At 40.2% G+C, this 21452-nt stretch overlaps 2 protein-coding genes across 3 annotated transcripts in view; both read left to right on the plus strand.

The window, feature by feature from the left end:
• The window catches only part of ches1 (checkpoint suppressor 1), a 156913-nt gene extending 146867 nt beyond the window's left edge, over nucleotides 1-10046 (plus strand). Inside the window, exon 6 of the mRNA XM_072444691.1 lies at nucleotides 2392-10046. Coding sequence (XP_072300792.1) covers nucleotides 2392-2956 — 565 coding nt within the window. The 3' untranslated portion in view covers nucleotides 2957-10046. The remainder of the gene's footprint in view (nucleotides 1-2391) is intronic.
• The window catches only part of gtf2a1 (general transcription factor IIA, 1), a 103056-nt gene that overhangs the window by 74114 nt on the left and 7490 nt on the right, over nucleotides 1-21452 (plus strand). For both annotated transcript variants that reach the window (XM_072444728.1, XM_072444736.1), the window contains exons 2-3: nucleotides 16836-17045; nucleotides 19013-19114. In XM_072444728.1, coding sequence (XP_072300829.1) covers nucleotides 17016-17045; nucleotides 19013-19114 — 132 coding nt within the window. In that variant the 5' untranslated portion in view covers nucleotides 16836-17015. The remainder of the gene's footprint in view (nucleotides 1-16835; nucleotides 17046-19012; nucleotides 19115-21452) is intronic.

A 21452-nucleotide genomic window follows, 5' to 3' on the forward strand; every position in this document is an offset into this window, starting at 1 on the left:
GAACATGTACATCCATCACAGAGCACAGCACTATGATGGTCTGCTCCACATGATTCCATTATGAAATTTCCCCATGTGGGACAATAAAGGAATATCTTATCTTATCTTACATAATGAATTAAACATACCCAAAGGCTCAGTAAAGGTATGCAGTGAATATTTGATCATTGTAAGAGGTGCCTGTTTTGCTTATAAGATATTAATATGCCATGTCTGCTTCTGAAAGGAGAAATGTCCAGGGGACAGGCCGATCTGCTGGACCAGCTTTGATTTATAGTTTGTCAGAAGTAGCCTGTCCTGTTCGGCTGCTAATAGAGCTGAGTTCTAAGCTGCTGTGATAATGTAGGCTAGTGTGCGGTGGACAGTGGTTAAATGGCTTCAGAGCACACTCAATCTGACTTTAAAGCAAGGTCCTGTTTGTGCTGAGCCAGTCACACCACTCAGAGAGCGTGACACTGCCCACCACGCTGTGTGTCACTGAGAAATGCAGAGGTGGTACTCCTGAAATGAGTCTGCGCTTTTCCAAAAGGTTTTAATCTGAGCGCAAATATGAGCAGGGGCCGCAGGGGGTGTTTTAGGCTGATTATCACTGGAGCAGCCAAATGCGCACTGACATGAAGTGGAGCGTGCGTCAGGCCACCTGGTCGCTCTGACAGCACTATTTAAGTGTGCTGTGCATACAATTACAAACCTTTACAGCTGAGAACACCTCAGGCGATGGACGCATGTGCATTATGTATGAATTTACATTACAACATGCATGTGAGGCTGTCTTTAATGGCTCCATATTTCTAGTGTAATGTAACATTAAATAGACACACTTTTCCTCATTACAGGATTCGTACAGGTCATTTCCAACTCAGCACATTGTATTTTATCTATTCAATATTTGTTAATTACTCACATTCTTAAGGCTAATTTTCCTGATAAATTCTTGATAGGAAGAAGTCAAATCTTCAATGGAATATAACGATGCACACACTGAAATAGTTCTTTAACAATGGAATAAGATAAGATAAGAAGTATAATAATAAAAACAGATGACTTAGAAATAAAGAAATAACTCTTATAATCTTAAGAATAATAACACAGTGATGATTGACATTGTGTCACAGTATTGCACATGGGTATGACAGTATTGCACATGATTATGAAGATGAATGACACACGTTCAGGACTAACAGTGTTTGTTATAAAGTCTGACAGCAGCAGGAAGGAAAGACCTACGGAACCTTTCCTTCACACATCGAGGGTGGATCAGTCTCTCACTGAAGCTGCTCTCCAGAGCGGAGAGAGTGTCCTGCAGGGGGTGACACTCATGGTCCAGCATAGATGTGAATCTAGCCAGGACCCTCCTGTCCCCCACCTCCTGCACCGAGTCCAGAGCACAGCCCAGGACGGAGCTGGACTTCTTGATGACTCTGTCCAGCTTCCTCCTCTCCCTCTCTGTGATGCTGCTGCTCCAGCAGGCCACACCGTACAGGAGGGCTGATGCCACCACAGAGTCGTAGAAGGTCTTCATCAATGAGAATATCTCTGCTTTTGTTGTTGCAATTCATGGGTTTCAGATTCTTGTTTAGAAGCACCATTTTGAGGACTTTTCACCATTCAAAGGATATTGTGTTTTGAAATGTTAAAGTTCCTGTACCTTATTCCGCATGAGTCAGGAACATAGTTTGAACTGTTGACCCTGCCCACTTATTCTGTCACTCTGATATTGCACCACGACACAAAAACAACTGTCTGTGATAGCCTCGCACAGTTGTTTACATATTGTTCTCCAATCTTTGCCTTTTTGTCACCCTTGATAATGACAGGGTGTTCAGGACAGTGTCGGGCAGTTGTTTTTCCATAAATCTTAGTGAGTAATGTTCCAGAGCCCCTGTATGTGGCTTCTCTATTAGTTATTACCCAAGAAAAAATGCTTTGCAAAATACATGGATTATATATTACAAGTACAAAAGTTTGACTTATTTTGCTGCTTTTACCATTTAAGGTAGAATGTAAATCAGGGGTCGCGAGCTAGTGTTTGAGTCGATATACTACCGTTAGTTTCCTTTTAAAAAATAACCATTATCTCTTTATTAGTGCACAAAGTTGGACATCATGTTTACAATGGTAATAAGCACGTGATGAATCAAATTTGTTTTAAATACATTCCTAAATACTTTGGAGAGCGACATGGTGTTAAGAGCTGCTGCTGGCTCCCGAACTACAGATTGGAGACCCCTGATGTAAAGAGCATTTATTTTTACCGGAGTTATTTAAAGTCAGGTATAGGCCATTTAATTTATTTTTCATCACTCTCTAACCACCTGGATAGAGATATTTTTGTCTTCCTGTCCTCTGAGTCTCCTCTAACGCCCCCTGTCTGTGCTCTTGCCGCCGCAGATCCTCGCTGGGAGATTACCTGATTCGAGGACAGGACAGCCCGCTGAGATACTCCCCTCCGCTCTGCGCCGAGGACCTCCAGGAAGACCACACCTACAGCACAGCCAAGTCCTCCAGCCAACCCGGAGCGCCGTCCTCCCCCCTGAGCGACGACATCATCGCCGTGGAGATCCAAGAGGACATCAAACAGGAGCCGCGCGAGCTGCCCCTGGATTCCCACCTCACGAGCGCCGCCTACATTACCCAGAATGCCCTACGCGGACAGAGACGCAACAGTAGCACGGGCCCCGGGGCGATAGCCGCGGCCGGAGCCGGGACGCTAGCCGGGAGCAGTTTGCCCTGGACCAAAAACAAAGCGCGGGGCATTAGCGACACGTTGCCCCTGAAGAAAAGACGGGCGGCGGCTGCTCTGGAGAAACCGGAGAGCGACGACGAGGAGATGAAGGAAGCGGCCGGGTCACTGCTCCATCTGGCCGGGGTCCGCGCGTGCCTCAACAACATCACAAACCGCGCCGCAAAGGGCCAGAAGGAGCAGAAAGAGCAAAAAGAGACTCTGAGAAACTAAGACACACGCACACACACGCACAGTCTAGTACACAACGGCCTCGTTACAGCTCCACGGTGGGATATTTGCCGTTATTCGTCTCGCTGACTCGATCTACACTAATATACAAGCAAAACAAAGTTATTTTAAACATTTACAAGCTGCTGGTACAATGGGTTCCGCGCACAACGACGCCCGGCTAGCGTCGTGCTAGCGCCGTTACTTCCTGTCCAATTCTATCTCTATGGGATTTTTGCCGAGTCACACACAAAAGTAATACTTAAAGATCACGCAGTGGACAGTGAGCTGAAGGTGTTAAAGACTAAAAATGAGGTGAATACTTCCTGGTAGGACACTACTGTATTTGTAGAGAGAGGTGGTTGTGAGTCAGTGCTAATGCTAATGCTAATTTTGAGGCATATTCGACCTTTCCTTTATCAGATCTAGTACAACAAACTGAAATCTTTCGCTGGACACTTTTGGCAATTTTATGTAGACCTTTTGCATACTCTTTTGCTGCAAATATCCCACACTGGAGCTTTAAAACGGGCTACTAACAGCATATTGATAGGTCAACAGGTAACAGCATTAGTCTATGGACACTTCTCATCTCCCTCTAACTTTATCTGCAGGGCATTAGGTGAATCCTACTTATTTGTGGCAATATCAAAAATCTATGTTTTCCTACATCTATGTTCAACAACACTAACATCAATGGGTATTTCTCATGCGTCTGCGTTGTTTTTGTCGTTCTAAATGGGGATGAAAGCCATACAAACGTCGTCACTAATTTGGACTAAAGCGAATCGCGTTGGGAAGTCGTGCGGACAGAGGATGGCCGTTTTGTCTTATCTGTTTCTCTGTGTCGATCTGTAGCAATCTTGCGGCGATGCCAGCAAGACGGGCGAGTGTGACTTTTGTTTTCATCTTTATTTGTCGGTCCGCCAATCCAGATTTTGTCCTCGTATCGTCCGCTCTTGTCGGCTCGCTGACTTACTCCTACTACATCCATGAGCACAATTGCGAGACTGTGCCAAAGATACGCGACCAGGTTGCTTCATGTAGCCGACAGCTGATTAAAAAACAACAACAACACACACACAAAAAAGTAAAGAGAGAAGGCATAGTAGAACAACGCTGGGAACCTTAAGTGTCAAAATAATTGTAAAACCCCAATATGATATATCTTCATGCACTTACAATGATTTTTCCGCCACTTCTTAACTCAGTAGACCCTTTTAGAGTTTGACCAAGCTGTGTGCGCATGTTTGTTTACAGCAGCTAGCAGTGCATTTTGGATTAGCATTGGCAAAAGATGCTACTGTGAATGCTAATGCTAATGTAGCCGACGTAAACCTTTCTGTGCTAGCTTTTCGGGGCACAGGAGGTTCTATATTTGAAGCGATTGTAGAAATTCTTAAGCACCAGCATAATATTTCTTAACTTGAGGTGATTATGCAAGCCTCTGTTGTTAAAATCAATGTTATTAAGATTTAAGTTTTGTAAAAAAAAACATATAAAATAAACAAAACTGCTTGTATTGTTGCTAACTGGAACAAGAATGGGCACACGGTTTGCTACTGTCGTCAGCTGTAAAAGGGTCTATAAAAAGCATCCGTTGTTTATTTCAAGAGCACTCATAGTATTTAAGAAAATATATATTAAAAAGCTCATGTTAGCGATGAGTAGTGCCGGGGGTGAGGCAATATCTCCTTCATTTAGTTGTTCTTGTTGCTCCGTGTAAAGTCCACAGACATACAGTAGACTCCTGTAGCTTCCAGCCGCTACCACACCTCCAGCTCATTCTAACAGAGAATATTCACATGGGTTTCCGTTGTCTGTTCTCCTCACTCTACCCTCATAAAGATATAAGCAATTTGTCCCGCGTGGGCAACTCTGTAAAAAGGTTAGAAAATATTTTATTTTTTCCTTTCTTAATTGAAGCAATTTGACCTGCAGGACTTTCTCAGTTATATTGCATGGGTGCTTGTAAATAAGATAAAACGCAAATCTTTTTTATTCAAAGATCATGTAAGATAAACAATGTATTTAGCATGAAGCATGACTTATTTTCATATAAACCTTGATCCTAGAGGAAAAACCGCCAGTTCTTATACGCGTGATTATAATGGAGTTTTTCTTCTTTGAATCTTTTATGGGTTCTTTTTTTCCTGAGCGGGCGACTAAAGTTTTCAGGGAGGAGAAATGGAGATCTCTCTGCAGCCGGAGGACCATGAGTGACGTGTCCGGGATGCAAACGTGTGCAAATCCAATGGTGTTGGGTCAATATGCGGTTCGATACACATGCTGTACTGTACATGCAAATTTGGGTTTTTAGCAACACAATGTACAATCAATCGACGAGGGATACGCTCTGATACCGCTTCCTCTGAGATAACTTCCAATCACATCTGGTGAACTACCAAAGATTGTCGACGACACTTCCATAACTGTCCACCTGCTAAAATATGATAAAGGAAACAGTGTAAAGTATACAAAATGCTCATTGTAAAACTTTAAATGCCTTTCCAGTCTACAAAATGAGGATAAAACATGCTCCTTTGTGGTCCTCAAGAGCTACAGAAATGGGCTTCCAGTTTTCATGTACTCGTGTATCAGTTGTGTCGCTTTGTCACTTCTTTACCAGAAAACACATGGACTGAAATGTCTGTGTGATCCCTCCAGGTCGGGTACGTAGCAAAAGAAGATTGAATTTTGTCTTCAAATACAAAATAATTTTAAGGAAAAGCTGCGTCGGAAGAGAAGAAACTACTTAGTGTTTAAACGTTTGTCCAGTTGACAGAATTCAACTTTGGCATTAGCTTTTACATTATTGTTTTAATTATTTTATTTTATTGAGAGAACTATTTATTACTTATAAGCTCAATCATCCTGCATCTGAAATCACCACACACTTAGTAATTTTGTCTACCCCATCTAAATTTAAATCTACATCATTATAAATATTGTTATGTCACTTGAAACCCACATTCTGCAAATGAATGATCAATTATTTCGTTTTTCGGTTATAGTGCACGTTGTTGAGAATTGTAACGTCAATTTATTCTGAAATTGTCCCATGAATAACCTTAGACTGAGCATTTGTGAGCTGCATTTGTGCTCGTTGGCCTCGCTCTCCTCACTCATGGTCCCTCTCGGTTGCCAAGGCCAGCTGATTCACCTCACAAAAGTGGTGGGCTTCCGTCTTTTTCTGCCCGTGCCGTGGATTTTCGATGTTTCAGTGTTTTTTGACCCCAGTGTTAGCCTGTTTCGGAAAAACACATGTGCGTATCCAAGAGTGTGAGTCCAACACACACACACACAAAACACACACACACCCTTTAACATGGTGCCTGCCTGCCTGCCCGCGGAATCTTCTGTTGTCATGTCCGCCTTTTTGATTTTTGAACCTGTTTACCTCTTCTTTGTGTGTAAAACGTGTCTTTAATCCCCTACATCGACATTGTTCCGTGTCAAAAAGTGTGCATTGAACTGCCGTGGGAAAGTAACCTCTCGAAATATCGTCTTTGGGATGTAAAGAAAGAATGTTTTTGCTTTGTTTTACGTTACAAAATACTCATTTGGAGTTCAGGCTTGCATACCGTTCAGCGCTGTACTGTATATATATATATGGTTCAATACACAAATCAGAGGTTGTTCTTATATTTTCTTTCCCAGTTTTTGTTTTGTAACCTGTTCAACGTGCATGTGGATCTCGCCGACTGACTTGATTGACAGTCGAAAGTGAGTAAGGAAGCCTTTTTTTTTGCCATTTCCGTTTTCGACGCCGTACAAAAAGCGTCCGTGCCATTGCTTCGGTGCGCAATGCTAAAAATGGAAACTCGTCAAAGTATTAATTGTGTCAGATTTGGAGTGATTTTGCAGGTAGAGAGAGCTGCTTTTAGGAAGAAATTAGACATGCTAAAAAGTGGAAGAAAGTACTGGTTTTGCACAGAACGACGTTGAAACTCAGACTTTGTCCACATCAGTGTTTAGTTTCATCTGCAACTAGAAATGCAGCACGTACTGTACAACGTGTATTCCAGGTGTTGTCGGCGATGCTTTTGTGTGGACAAAGTCTTAGTGGGGGAGAGTTAAAGTTGGATTATTTGTGGCAGAGGTACAAACAAGTGTAGCAACAAAACAAATGCATGTCTGGTCCATTCATTAATGCTGGTACAGCTTATGCCACCTGTAGCATGCATCGCTGTTTTTTACCTTTTGTATTCAATGCCACCTTCACATACGCCCAGCAGACCAGTGATTCTCCATCTCATCTCACCGAGCAACACCTGTTTTGGATTTTCAAGTAGGTCATGGGCTAAACCAGGATAAAACTTTGGACAAATACAAGGACTAAACTAGGCTTGGTATTAAAAGACTGTAAAACCAGGTCCTAACTAACTAGGAGACAACCAAGTGGCTTAAGAACAGCTAAATTGGAACTTTATAAGGTCTAGAACTAGAACTAAAGAAAGACTAAAAGCTCCTTTGTTCTACTAGTACCTCTTCAGCATTATATGGCGCGTCTCGCTTGGAACGAGCTGTTAAAAAAAACATGAATAAAAACATATCAGGACTAAACTAAGCCTATTCTGCGACAAAATCGGATCCAAACTGCTCAGGTAAAGCTCATCCATCACAGTTTTGAGAAGGACCGTCCTAGATGTAGTATTCTTGGAGCAGTACTATGTGTCAAATATCTGCCCCTTTTGTTTTCTGTCTTCTAGAAAATGAAATTAAACCGTAAAGTCACTAAAGTCCCTAGAATCTCTTACTTAAGTATAATTTATCACGTTTTGAGAAATTATTTTTAAAGCACTTGATTCAAAATATACCTGAGTAAATATAGAAATATTTCACACAGATTTGGAAAACTATTAAAAGTTAAATGTAGTGATTTTGTTCAACTGAATCTTATCCATCCTGTCATTTTATTTCTATTTTTTCCGCTTACTCAAACCCGGGACCTGAACTCAAAACCTTTGGGGCAGGACGTCACCGTGAATGTTCTAAAACAAAACCCCTCAAACCCTACGGAAAGTATGTTTTACTGTTTGTACTTTCCACCACTACATTGCTCTTTATGGCGAGGCTACCAGGGACTAGTTACTAAAGAATGAAATGTACTAATGGAAAAAGGACAGCGTCAGGTCCAAACCAGGTCCAAACTAAGCCTATTCTGGGACCAAATCACATCCAAAGCACTCATAAAACAGCCCAGGCGTCACAGTGTCGAGAAGCGCTGGTCTGGAGGTAGCGTTGCTGGAGAATATGTGGCACCCGTCTCTTGTCAAAAACCTGCCCCGTTTGTTTGGGTCAAGCTCCCGTTTGTGACCATTCCCTGTTGTCGCGCGACTAAGACCATGTTCAGTTGGCACCAGGCATGTCAGCAGCAGGAGAATGCCTTTCTTTAGTCTGTTTTATTATTGTTTTTTCCTCCTCTGACTCACCCGCTCGAAGACATGCAGGAAAGACGAGCCGCCGACCTGTGCGTCCCGGAAACGCAGCAGCACATTTGAAAGCAAAGCAAATATGTACTTCACTGCCTGAGCAAATTTAGACAAGTGCTTTTTTTTTTTTGTATTATTTGTCGTCTTTAATCCTGCCAAACGACAACACGATGCTCTCTAAATACTTGCCATTTTAACATAAAGCACTTTTATGTTCTGTATCAAGGATGGATCTCTGTAATCAACTTAAACTGAGCAACCCAGAGTGAACTTTTCAAATTTGCAAATTAGAAACACAAAAAACAACATTGTTGAGTTGTATCCAACAGGGAAAAAAACACAATTTATCTCTTTAAATTGCCTCTATGTGACTATTTCTTCTAGTTTCTTTGAGTCATCAAGTAAACATCTGCAGGAACAGACAATTATCAGATCTGAGGCGTTTTTGGGAGGAAACAACTGTGACTATCCCAGACGGTTGTTTCTTTGCCATGATTCAGAGCGAGAGAAAGTTCACTCTGTTATACCTCTTTATATAATACCTTATTAGACTCTATAAAATACTATGTCAACATATTGGAGGCGACAGGAGACAGAATTGTATAAAACTGTTTCTTTGTTCTTTGCTTTTCCCCCATTTTTGAACTTTAAACAAACAAAAGACAGAACAAGGAACACGACCAGGGAGCAAAAGCATAAATATGGATGTCACAGACCAGATGTAGTAAAACTTACGGCTTTTCAAACCCTACATAAATACCTCCACTTTCAAATTCAAAAAGTCTGAATGTCATTTTTTACTGTAAAACACATTTTCAAAGATTAACATCAGAGCTAAATTCTAATAGTTTTAAGATGGTTTATAACACATTTTCCAGTGTAGAAATGTCAATTAGTTGTTTTTTTTCTAAACTCTAGATATAATGAAAAACTATTGTGGGAGTAATAACATGAAATACAACTGTAAATGTCTTTAAACCAGGCTCTGATGTCACTCACATGATAAAACCATCTAGATTTTTCACATGTTTCTTTGATCATCCGTGGCTATTTCCCAAATCCTCCATCGAAATCGCATCTCGTTCCACTTCACATTTGCCTCCAGTTCCTTAAATTATCACACAATTGCTCACAGACTTTTACAGGGTCTAAAACGTCATAATTGTAGTAGATTTGTCGCAATCTAAACTCACTGCCTCCTAAATTCCCCCCCCCCCCCAAAAAAGTGCGTGCCGTTTGATTTGCTTACAGGGATCCACACTGCCATTCTTCTTGTGCTTGTGTGAGTAATATCGGAAAGCCATAGGTTAGCCATGTCAAAATGCAAAACTGCTATTGATTTGTCGGACGTGATGCAGACCGCGCCCAGGTGTGTTTTCATCCCATTCGTTTTGATCTTTTTTCCTCCCCCCTCCTCTCCTCCCTTCGGTAAATGTTCAATTCTCCTTATCGTGCAATCATGCTGCCAAAGAATGATTTCAAATACCTATCCATCACTACATGTAAATATCAACGTTGTCCAAATACCGTGGCAAAAAATATATAAATGTTGTTTTATTTTGTTTTCCATTCTCTGAGAAACTACAATGATGTTTATGTGATGTATTGTCTTCCAGTTGGTTGCAATAATAAAAAAAAATACAAGTTGCGGAAGATGAGTTTGGCTGGCTGTTGTTTGTGACACAGTGATTTATGGCAGGGGGAGCGGCGAGCGTGTTTCAGTCCATGGTAATGAGGCCGGTGACATGCAGCACTTGTAACGTGGGAGTGTACATCGGCAAATGACTTCTTCAGATGGATCCGCACTCCTCCTTCACCGCGGCATGTGCAGCGCGCCTTTGTCGGGGTTCGAGCCGCCTGCGAGTGTTGGAGTGTTGCGCTCAAATGCACCACGTCGGCTGTAATCTTTACATACTTACATGCAAAATGTTCGTTAATGTGTGTTGTCCCTTTACAAATGAATACAATACAAATACAAGTAAGAGCACAGGTACTTGTTGCAAATTCCAAAGCAGATTGGTTGGTTTATTGTTGTTATCGTGTCAAATTCAAGTCCAGACCTTATAAAACACTTTTAAAGGACACGTATTATGCTAAATGTACTTTTTTTTTCTTTTAAAGTGGCAGGTTGGACGACTCATTGAAGTGAAATACAGTTGGATAAATATATTTTAAATTTTGCGAAACATTTTACACATTTTATCCCAGAATATCAATTTTTTTTCAGGTTTATCATTTTACTTCCTGTTTGTAATTGGTGACATCACACCAGGAAATTACCCAGCAACCACTGGGGGTCATTTATTTGACGGATAGAAATATATTAAAGCACCTTTATTTTGCTGAATTCATGTTTAGAGAGTAAAAAAGGTTTGTTTTTTTTCTAAATCGAGCATAAACTTTGGATGGAGTGAGTGTCCCTGGTGTGATGTCACTTCCTGCCATTTTCCACAGATTTTTTCAACTTTTCTCCACAAAGCTACTTGATTGACGTAAAACTATAATTTATATTTACAACAGGTACAAATACACCGGATAAAGTCAAAATTGGAAAATAATACAAATCTGTCATGCGCACGTTAACCTTTAACCTGGTTCACTCGTCAAAAGCTTCATTCACACTTGTTTGGTAACGTTTATAAAGTCCACACCGAGCATCAGAAAAACACAATTGTGATTTTTTTGTGACGTCATAGGTCGAGTTTACGAGATCTTCTCTGTTTTCAAGTCCATAAATCATCGTTAGACTCTGGCATCAAATCAAGCACTTTATCAAGCAGAAAAATCACACAATGAAACAGTAATTTGCTGCAAATTGAGCTGTAGCCAACATTCAGCGGTTACTATTACATTTACAACAATAATACGCAAGTACGGACTCAATTTTGGATTATTCCGTGTGTATAATTCTCAAATATTTTGGGGGATCGTCTTGGAAACGGGTAGAGAGCTACAGGTTTGTCACATTATGGGCAGAACTATAAGAACTACACTTCTTCCTGCCTTAACGAAGCATGAGCAAAGACCTAATTCATAGTGACCTAAGAATATTCATGCTTTGTAACTATTTAACTAATACTCTAACCCTAATTCCTAACCCTAACCTTAATTAAGAAGTTACTAAATCTGAGTCACGCTTAATAAAGTATTTGTCCATTATTAATTATGTCTTTGCTCATGCTTTGCTAAGGACATTTTTAAAGTGGTGCATTATTGCCAAGCTGAAGTCATTTTAACGTGCAGCCGAAGCGAGATCTGCTCCGTCAGCCTCTCCGACCGCCCATTATTTATTTTAACGTTCGTAAGAGTGGTGTGAATTCAGTTTTATTTGTGCCACTGCTCCACTTAAACCGCCACAAACGCCGCAGCTCCGGGGCCGAGTTCACCCGACGCTCTCCGCTCTCTCGTTGTGCTGAAGTGCTGCTCTCTTTGTGAGACTGGAGACTCTTTAATTTGCTCTCAAGTCAGACCCCAATCATTAACCTCGAATATTTCCCATCAACAAGGGCCTTATCGTGCCCACGCCGCTCCAACCATTTCATTATTCATTTACGTCCTTTAATCGTTTAAGTTCAATACGTGTGTGATTACAGTCGGACGCGGGATTCCCGAGGGCCACGGCTGCACCAGACTCATACTGAGCGCAGTGAGTCATACGATCTAATGATGTCCATTACGTGCACATATTTTCCTTCTTTATCGAAATAATAAAAGTGTCAAAGGGCTGTAAAATGTTTGATCAGAAAATGATAGAGAACAGGAAAGACGTGAAGTGTAATCGAGGTGTTTTTGACACTTTTGAGTTACGTTTTAAAGTCCAGTCACTGCGAACACGTAATGGTAACTACGCTTTTAATAACCTTAAAGAAGCTGGGAAAAAATACTGAATGAATAGTTCATTAAAGCATCAGTGTGTAACTTTCTGATCACCTGCACGATTCCATAAACATGTAGAGATTGACCACACTTTCTTTCAGAACATTCTCCGTGAAGATATACTGTACATGTTTAATGCCCTACTGTGGAATATCAGAGCCAAAACATTTCCATGGAAACAAGCAGGAGACTCCTCCAGGCCAAGTACGAGTCAGGTAACAATAAATACAAAGAAATGAGTGGAGAGAGTCTACTTTTAAGTTGTTACTGAGCCTTAATCTTTCTTAATAAACTCTTTATCTCATGTAAAGTCTTTGTTTATGCTTTATTAAAACTAATTAAGCTGTAATTATTAGAACGTTACACCCCTTCACTTTTTGTCCATTACATGAAAGACGTTTACTGGCAGGCGCATTTCTGTGAACTGCAAAAATATTGTTTGATTATTGTTTTTCGGGAGAATCCAAAATATCATCTCAAACAAAATGACAGAAAATGAGTTACTTTTGACTATAATGACAAGTTCTTATTCCTCGTTTTCTTTCAAGTGCAAAACAACCTGCGTTACAATTTGTCTCTCGCATTTCAAGCGCAGACTTCCGACCACATATTAGATAAATACATCTTAATTCATGTCACTTCCGCTCATGTAGAGTGTGATATTTGCCCGCCCGTCGCGCAGAGTCCGTCGCCGCCTTGACGATGCGAGCGGTGCCATTTTGGAGGCGTGTGGCAGTGGAAGCCCATTCATAATTGAAGCGGAGACTGACTTAATCTGAGCAGCGCCTCCCTGAAGCTGCCTCCGACACAACTGGAGCTGCTCCTCTGTTGCTAAGCGACCGGCCGCGGCAATGACAGGGGAAGAAAGTGCATCCTCCAGATCTCCGGCATCACAGCGCTCGTTACCCTCCAGTGTGACGGGACAACTTTCATTTCGCGCGCACGGTTTCGCCCTCGCAGTGTTCCGGATTTGTACAATTTGTCAAACTAATTAGTGTTTTAAAGCTGTACTGTGTAACTTTTCAGGCGGGAAATTGAAACCCACAAAAAGCGTTTTTTATCTTCTTTTTTAAATATACTGTATATACTAAACAGGACACACAGTACGAGACAGAGAGTCCTAAACTCTGGCGCAATTGTCCCATTTGGTCCAAGTAAGAATGCAACAAGTTGACCGATTAATCGAACCTAATCCAGTAATCGATTAATCGTGAACTTGAATACATAGGTTCCAAGACATGTCATGAGCTGAGACAATTGGTTTTATGACTGAAATGTGACCGTAGTTCTGTGAAAAAATATATGTAAATTCAGTGTATTTGATTAAAAAACTAATTTGTTTTTAAATGTGCTCCACAAGGACCCTCAAACGCTTCACTTCAGCTTCATCTGGGTCAAATTTAGTTTAACAAATAAATATATATATATATAATATTAATGGATTACCCTAGTCCAAAGTACAAATTAGTTCATTTTCAAATGTCAATTATAAAGTTGATAGAGTCCTTAATCGTTGATTGATTTTCATATATTTCTTAGTGATGGCCTTTTCCCCACAGCCAAAAGAATGTTCCAGAAGTATCCATTTACTGTGTCCATGGTTGGAGTTTGGAGGCCCAAAAACAAAAGTGGAGTGAATTCAAAAACTGTAGAGCTTTATTGAGGTGTTAAAAATACCTTGAAAAACATTGATTCTTACTGTAACTGGATCCGCCTCTCCACAGCTCTGACCTGTGACTTAGTCTGGCACTGTCACCTGTTTGCATAGTTTACCGCCGTAGTGTGGAACTTTTCCGACAATTGATAACATCTCAGACTCTCCGTGGAGACAGAAAAGTTACATAGCACACTTAGAACCATGAACCAATGAACCGATAACTACCACAATACAAACCAAAAACGCCATTTTAATGTTTGTAATCGCAAATCACAAACATTTTGAATCTTCGTAAGGTCATTCATACATCCATGGCTTTCAGAATGATGAGAAAATAGGACCGTTGCCATAGCGATTGACAATTTTAAAGCCAAATATTATATCTTTTGAGTGGGAAAAGTCCTGGAAATGTTGTGTATCTAGTAACAGGAAGCTGAAAGTCTGTAGTTTAGACAAAATCTCAAACAATGTCAGTTCGATAACGCTCAAACTTTACAAAAACTGTCCAAACTTTAGCATACAGTTTAAGTCGCTACGGTGATCAACTTTAAGATGTATAAACAACCGACCAACAGTAATCAGCCTTAAAAAACAAAAAAACAAAAAAACACAAAAAACTGGCCACTGAGGGCAGAGGACAGCTGGTGATCATAATTCTAGACATGCTCAGTCTACTGCACAAAATCACACTTTTTTTTAAACATTTTTTATTCCCCACGATCCGCATCGACAAAGGAATCAGTGACAAGTAATTGCCCAAGTACAGCCTCCTCATTAGTTTTTGAGAAGCCCCTAATTTGCCGGCAGAGAGATAAATTATATGGTTTGGGCTGTTGTGACGCTCAGTTCCAGTGCTAAGTGGATTGATGCGCGCACAACAATGCATTTGCCGGTCTATATCATCCGCACTCAGCCAATGAGCGGCCAGGCAGGTTTCCATGGAGACCGGAGTCGAGGTACCATTCCCCTGTCAGCTCTAGTATATTACAGAGCTTTATTGTTTTTTGGGGGGAATGGTCCAGCGGCTGTCTGTCCGAGTGTTTTTTTTTTTTATTTTGTTTTTAATCACAAGAGTAATAAACGCGGAGAAGGACATTTTCCGACTTGGAGCTCTGCGAAATTAATTTGTGGAATAGCTGCATGCAAAAGTGAATGGATGCTGTGTCTAATGGCATTACGGAGCGGAGCGAGGCGGCAGGTTTGGTTATGCAGTTTGATCGCACTCTAGTGGACGAACTGTGTCACTGCAGGGGAATGTCGGTCATCAAAGAATGTTGTGTATTTAAAGAAAACGCTCTGAAAGTGTGCGGAGGTTTCACCATAGAAGAAGAAGAAGAAGAAGAAGAAGAAGAAGTGAGACTCTGAAGAATAAAGTCTGAAGAATAAAGTGTAAAGAATAAAGTCTGGCAGTAATGTAACACTTGGATACCAGCATGGATCTATTATATTATCGGATGTTGTTGTTGTTTTATGGCGGTTGGTATCCGAGTGTTGCATTACCGCCAGACTTTTTTCTTTACACTTTGTCGTAGTCCTAAAAGGTCTTCTTCCAGTGCTTTGACTTCCAGTGCTTTGACAAAGCCCAAGAGGTCATGAGATGTCTCAGACAAGAAGAACTTTTAAGGAGTCTGAGCAGCACAGTTGTTCTCCTCTCTATCCACAACCAGGGCATTCGCATTCATTCTGGAACCTGCACACTTGGGACCTCCACACTTGAAACCTTCACACTTCTTGGGAGTAGCGCTGGCTCCTCTCTCTGTATTTACTCGGATACCAGCCGCCATAAAACACCATAGAAGAAGAAGAATAACAAGAAGAAGAAGAAGTGAAACTCTTAAGAATAAAGTCTAAAGAATAAAGTCAAAATAATAAAGTCTAAAGAATAAAGCCTAAAGAATAAAGTCTAAAGATTAAAGCCTAAAGAATAAAGCCTAAAGAATAAAGTCTTAAAGAATAAAGTCTAAAGAATAAAGTCTAAAGAATTAAGTCTTAAATAAAAGTCTAAAGAATGAAGTCTAAAGAATTAATCTTTAAAGAATAAAGCCTAAAGAATAAAGTCTTAAAGAATAAAGAATAAAGCCTAAAGAATAAAGTCTAAAGAATTAAGTCTTAAAGAATAAAGTCTAAAGAATAAGTCTTAAAGAATAAAGTCTAAAGAATAAAGTCTAAAGAATAAAGCCTAAAGAATAAAGCCTAAAGAATAAAGTCTAAAGAATAAAGCCTAAAGAATAAAGTCTAAAGAATTAAGTCTTAAAGAATTAAGTCTAAAGAATAAAGTCTAAAGAATTAAGTCTTAAAGAATTAAGTCTTAAAGAATAAAGTCTAAAGAATAAAGTCTAAAGAATAAAGCCTAAAGAATAAAGCCTAAAGAATAAAGTCTAAAGAATAAAGCCTAAAGAATAAAGTCTAAAGAATTAAGTCTTAAAGAATTAAGTCTAAAGAATAAAGTCTAAAGAATTAAAGTATTAAAGAATAAAGTCTAAAGAATAAAGTCTAAAGAATTAATCTTAAAGAATAAAGTCTAAAGAATAAAGTCTAAAGAATTTAAAGAATAAAGTCTTAAAGAATAAAGACTAAAGAACAATCATTTTAACGCTAATGCTAATACCACGGCACGAGAGGAAATGTAACGTTTTTTTAATTTACATTTGTAGTCATTTTCTTTCTGATTACCCTGTTGTTATGAATAAAATATACTACACAGATATTAAAAGGCACTGTGTAACTTTTCCGGCGAATGGCAAACTGTTTCGTCATTCAGTGACCACGGCCGCTCCGAAACTCCATTTCCCAGCATGCTCCGTGACAGGTGATTCACGCAGCGCGCTGAGCTCTCGCGAGAGCCGCCGTGTGACCCTGCCCTATGTCTCGCGCACTCGCAGCTCTTGCTCAGTATATAAAGCGGGACAACGGCGGACGGCTGGGGAGTCGCAGCCCGGGACTGTAAATAAGACCGTCAAAACTGTGTGTTATTCACAAAAGTGATGCCGGCTGTTTCAGAGGCTCGCGCCCAGCTGTTTTAATCTCGTTTTTGGGTCATTTTTTGGCTTTTATTTCTCGCCCATTGCCGTGTGGTGTTGACACTACGCAAATAATGGCGAGCTCGGCTAACTCGAACCCAGTGGTAAGGATCAATCTCTAAAAAGGACCGTCAGCAGGGATCATGGGGTAACGTGAAGGGGGGGACATGAGTTTTTAAACAAAATGTGCCTTTTGCAAACACCGCTGCTTAATAAAAAAAAAAAGAACAAGTGTTATCAGTGACTTTCGGCTGGTTCTACGTCTCTTTAGGCTGTGGACTAACACTGGAGGCTTTCATTCAGTAACAAATATTAACTTAGGCAGGCTAAAGACGCCACGACTTCGCTGCATAACGTCAACAGAAGACGTATTTCATCGCGTTTGTGGCATTGGGCATACAAGTTTGTGCTTTCAGACACTTAAATCACGGTTGCTTCAGACGTCTTTTGTCGTTGGGCTTCATTTACAGACGTTTGCAAAGCACTTACATTGTCCAATTTAGTTTTTTTTTTTTTTTTAAAGCAACGCGTTTAATACAAGCAAAACGTTATTTTTTGTTTTTTTTCCCCACTCTGCCTTATCATTGTCCACCATTTCCACAGCAGACAGAAAGCAGGGCAGCCCTCCTCCCCCTCCAAAAGAACCGAGAGAAAAGCGCCACCAAATCCAGTACAACAATCGCCATTTTCCCCCTCGCAATAACGACACCGCACGCCCCGGTTTCGTGCGCAATAAGGTCGAAATATTCCTCCCGGCGCGTGATAAAACCCGCGTCGTCTTCTCCGCTCGTGTCGGTAAAATGGCCTCCCTCGTGTCGTGCCTCGTCTTCTCCCCGCGTCTCTGGACCTCCTCTTTTCCGCCGCACGGCTTTTATACGGCCATATTGACTCTCTAATATAGCTTTACCCGGGATGGGAAGGTGCTACTCCGCGCTACGTCACCGGGGCCCCGCGTATAAACGGCGGCGGAGCGGAGGGAGACTTCGGAGAGACGCGGCCGTGGGCGGCGGCGGTGGTGTTTGTTGTTGTGCTGTGACATGTTATATCTGCGTGTTGTTGTTGTTTTGTTGTTGTTTAGAGGATTACCCGGGCTGTTCTTCGTTTAATAAAGTTATTTGCCCAGTGTTACGACACCGCGGTGTAACTAGTTCCGTGCGTCACGTGGTGTTTTTCTTTTCCGTGGCTTGTACTCGCGCGCGACGCCAGGGCTTTAATCGATTAATCGCGACTTGTCAATAGATTTAGCAGTAATTGAATGATCGTTAACTTGTGTGTGTACATGGGTTCAGAAACACGACAATAAGTTTAATGAAATGTGTAAATTTGCTGAAAACGTTCAAAAGCCCTACATTTTGGCTTTATCTGGGTATATTTGTAAATAGTTTCGTCACGTGACACTTGCGTTCCCATCAACTAATCGATTAATCGGAAGAATAATCGGTTAGTCAAATGATCATTAGTCGGTCCTAGATTACGCCCATATTCTGCTGTATTTATGAGTGTTGTGGGGGACTTGACTAGAACAGAACCAAACCACGTGTACATCAGGACTTGAACTGGGCTCAAACCAGAATCAAACCAATGCCATTGTGAACAACTCATGCCAAAAAAAAAAACCTTTTATAACAAAGTCGACAGTATTAATAAAGAAAATCGTCAATTAACAGTTTCTGACTTTTGTAAATGGGTCTATTCTTGATCTCGAAGGCGTCAGTCACTATATTTCAGCTCTTGTTTGGGTTTAAAAATGCATAAATGTACAATAGAAGTAACTGTTTGACGAGTCGGGGAAATTGGAAATGGAAAAATAATAGCAGAGTAGTCGACTAATAAATAAATTGATAGTTGTCGCTCATAACAATTGTTGGACTTGAATTTCAATACGTCATGTTTTAAACTGCCACGTTCAAGCCGGTCACTAAAATATAGATGCATTTGACGTTGTGTTCAATAATAATTTAGTTTGAATGAAAGCCGACCGCGACATCGAAAGATATGATGTGTGCAAAACTAGTTTCTTCACAATAAAGTGCACCTCAACCTTCAAATGTGCTTTGTTTGTTTCCTGCAGCCGAAGTTGTACAAGTCGGTGATTGAGGATGTCATCAATGAAGTTCGAGAGCTGTTTCTGGACGAGGGCGTCGACGAGCAAGTGCTTTTGGAGCTCAAAACGGTTATAGAGTCCATTAACCATAATATGAGATACAATTTAATATTCAGCTCTTTGTAGTTTTTCTTTTTATACATGAACACAAACTATTAAGTTTAGCTTTTTCAAATACAGATGTGTACCATTTACAAAAAAATCAGATAAGGATGCAGAAAGTTCAACGCAACTACCGAATTTTCCGGACTATAAGTTGCACCTTTTTTCATAGTTGTGGCCGGGGTGCGACTTATACTTATATACTTATATTCCGGAGCGACTTATGTGATATTATTTGTTATTTTCACACTTGCAACCGCATTTCATACTCCAGTGCAACTTGTATATGTTTTTTTCTTTTCTATTATGCATTTTTTGGCTGGTGCGACTTATAGTCCGGAAAATACGGTAATCAGTTATTGAGATAATGGTCAACTAATGTAGTAATTGAATAATCGTTGTCTGGACAATAAACAGACTCCAAAACATACCACGTTTTATGACTCGTACAAAGCAGGAATTACATCCAAATCGACACGGGACAAAAAATCAAATCATAATAGACATTCAATGGTGTCTACTGATTGAGAAAAGACGATAACCTGCCACAATAATTATAGTAGTAATTATAATATAAATTCATAATAATATCAAACCTAATTCTAATAAATACAAAACAAATAATAATTAAAGCGATGATGGCTCTCGCCTCCCGCGCGACCACCTTCCCGCCTGTCCAGAGGCAGGAAAATAAAGAGGAGGAACTACAAAAATGGAGTGAGACTACAAAATGACCCGGGCTACAGAGTGGAAACACGTAAAAAATCCTACAATCTCCCTCCCTCTCTCTATCTCTCCCTCTCGAGTTGTGGCAGAAAGAATAAAGTAAAAAAAAAAAAAGTCTAAAGAATATAGCCTAAAGAATAATAATTCTAAAGCGGCACGAGAGGAAATATCCCATCAAAATAAAAGCGGAAGAGGAAGTGAAGGCATTCATTGCGCCTCTGCTGGCCAATTGTGAAAATACACTATATATGCAATGCACTTTTTTCATGGCGTCTCGAGGAGAATATAAACCATGAGTTTCAAACAAATCAGACAATGTTGAGTTTTTCACACAATGGGTAGGGGGCGCTATAGAGTAAATTTGTTACATGGGTATTTATTTCCAATCAGATCATAAAAACACATTAGTGAGTGAAATATGAGCTCTGTAGATCAGTTCCATTAGGCGTGACTTGTCCTTGAAAACACTGAAAATTAAGCCTTTTTTGAGGGCGTGTTACGCAAAGACCGTAAAGAATATCAACATTCTTTTTAATATTTATTAAATTTCAATGTCTTTAGATGCAAAAGGTGGTGTTTTGAGCTCGATCGGACAAAAAACCTAGGACAAGTACTATTTTGAAAAAAAAGTCAAGCGTGGCGGTGCCACTTTGATTCGACATGGCTGACTTCCTGTTTATCATAGAGCGATGCTGCCAGGTGCGTTTTACTCCTCAAAGGTCAGAGGTCAAAGGTAGCTCTATCACTGTCCCAAGTCTCATGTGCCTAGGCCAAAGATTAAGCGTTTCATGTTTTTTCTTTTTTGAACTAGTTGCGACGGGCATTCTCGCAACCTCCATTTTCTTGGAGTTCGGTTCAAGTCGATCGCGTCTATGCCCCCATGTGTGACCTATGACCCCATGTGTGACATTCATCAATGTTCAGGGGTCAAAAATGCCCGAGTTGTGGCAAATTTTTACCATGAAAAACTATAATAAGAAACCATGGCAAGAACAATGTCTCGTCGCATTTCATGTTCCATGGAAGGCTCGAGCCAATGATTTAAAAACCTCATAATAATAGTTATGGCCTTTATAGATTGTGGACTTTACAGATGTCACCATTAAAGTGGAACTGGACACAGCAGGACACTTTATTCACAATAAGGATTCTATTGTTTTAGAAAATGTTTCATCAATCTTTTCTAGTTTTTAAAAGATAATCGGCATGTACATGTTGCACAAAGGTTGAAGGATTTTGGAAAATGGTGTACATTAAGCGTTTTAAGTAACATATTCCATCAGGACATCCTCAAGCAGCGTCGTCTTCATCTGGATCAAATTGAGTAAAAATCTGATATTCACAGGCATTTTGTGTTCTAAACGATGAATCAAAAGAATAATGGCTGGACTAATCGTGAGTTGATACTTGTGATTACTTTCTTCTCTGCATAGCTACTACTTCAAATTATGCTATTTCTGTGCAACATAAAAATAAATAAGCCGAACTTTCTTGATTAAAAATCGATCCAACTTTTCCAAAATGACTCGCAGAATGTCTAATTGAAGACATTGCTTACACTATTAGACATAAACGGTGA

Source organism: Eucyclogobius newberryi, unplaced genomic scaffold (assembly GCF_026437365.1).
Source record: "Eucyclogobius newberryi isolate DKJ021-1_F unplaced genomic scaffold, fEucNew1.0.hap1 SCAF_1, whole genome shotgun sequence".
Lineage (NCBI taxonomy): Eukaryota > Metazoa > Chordata > Actinopteri > Gobiiformes > Gobiidae > Eucyclogobius > Eucyclogobius newberryi.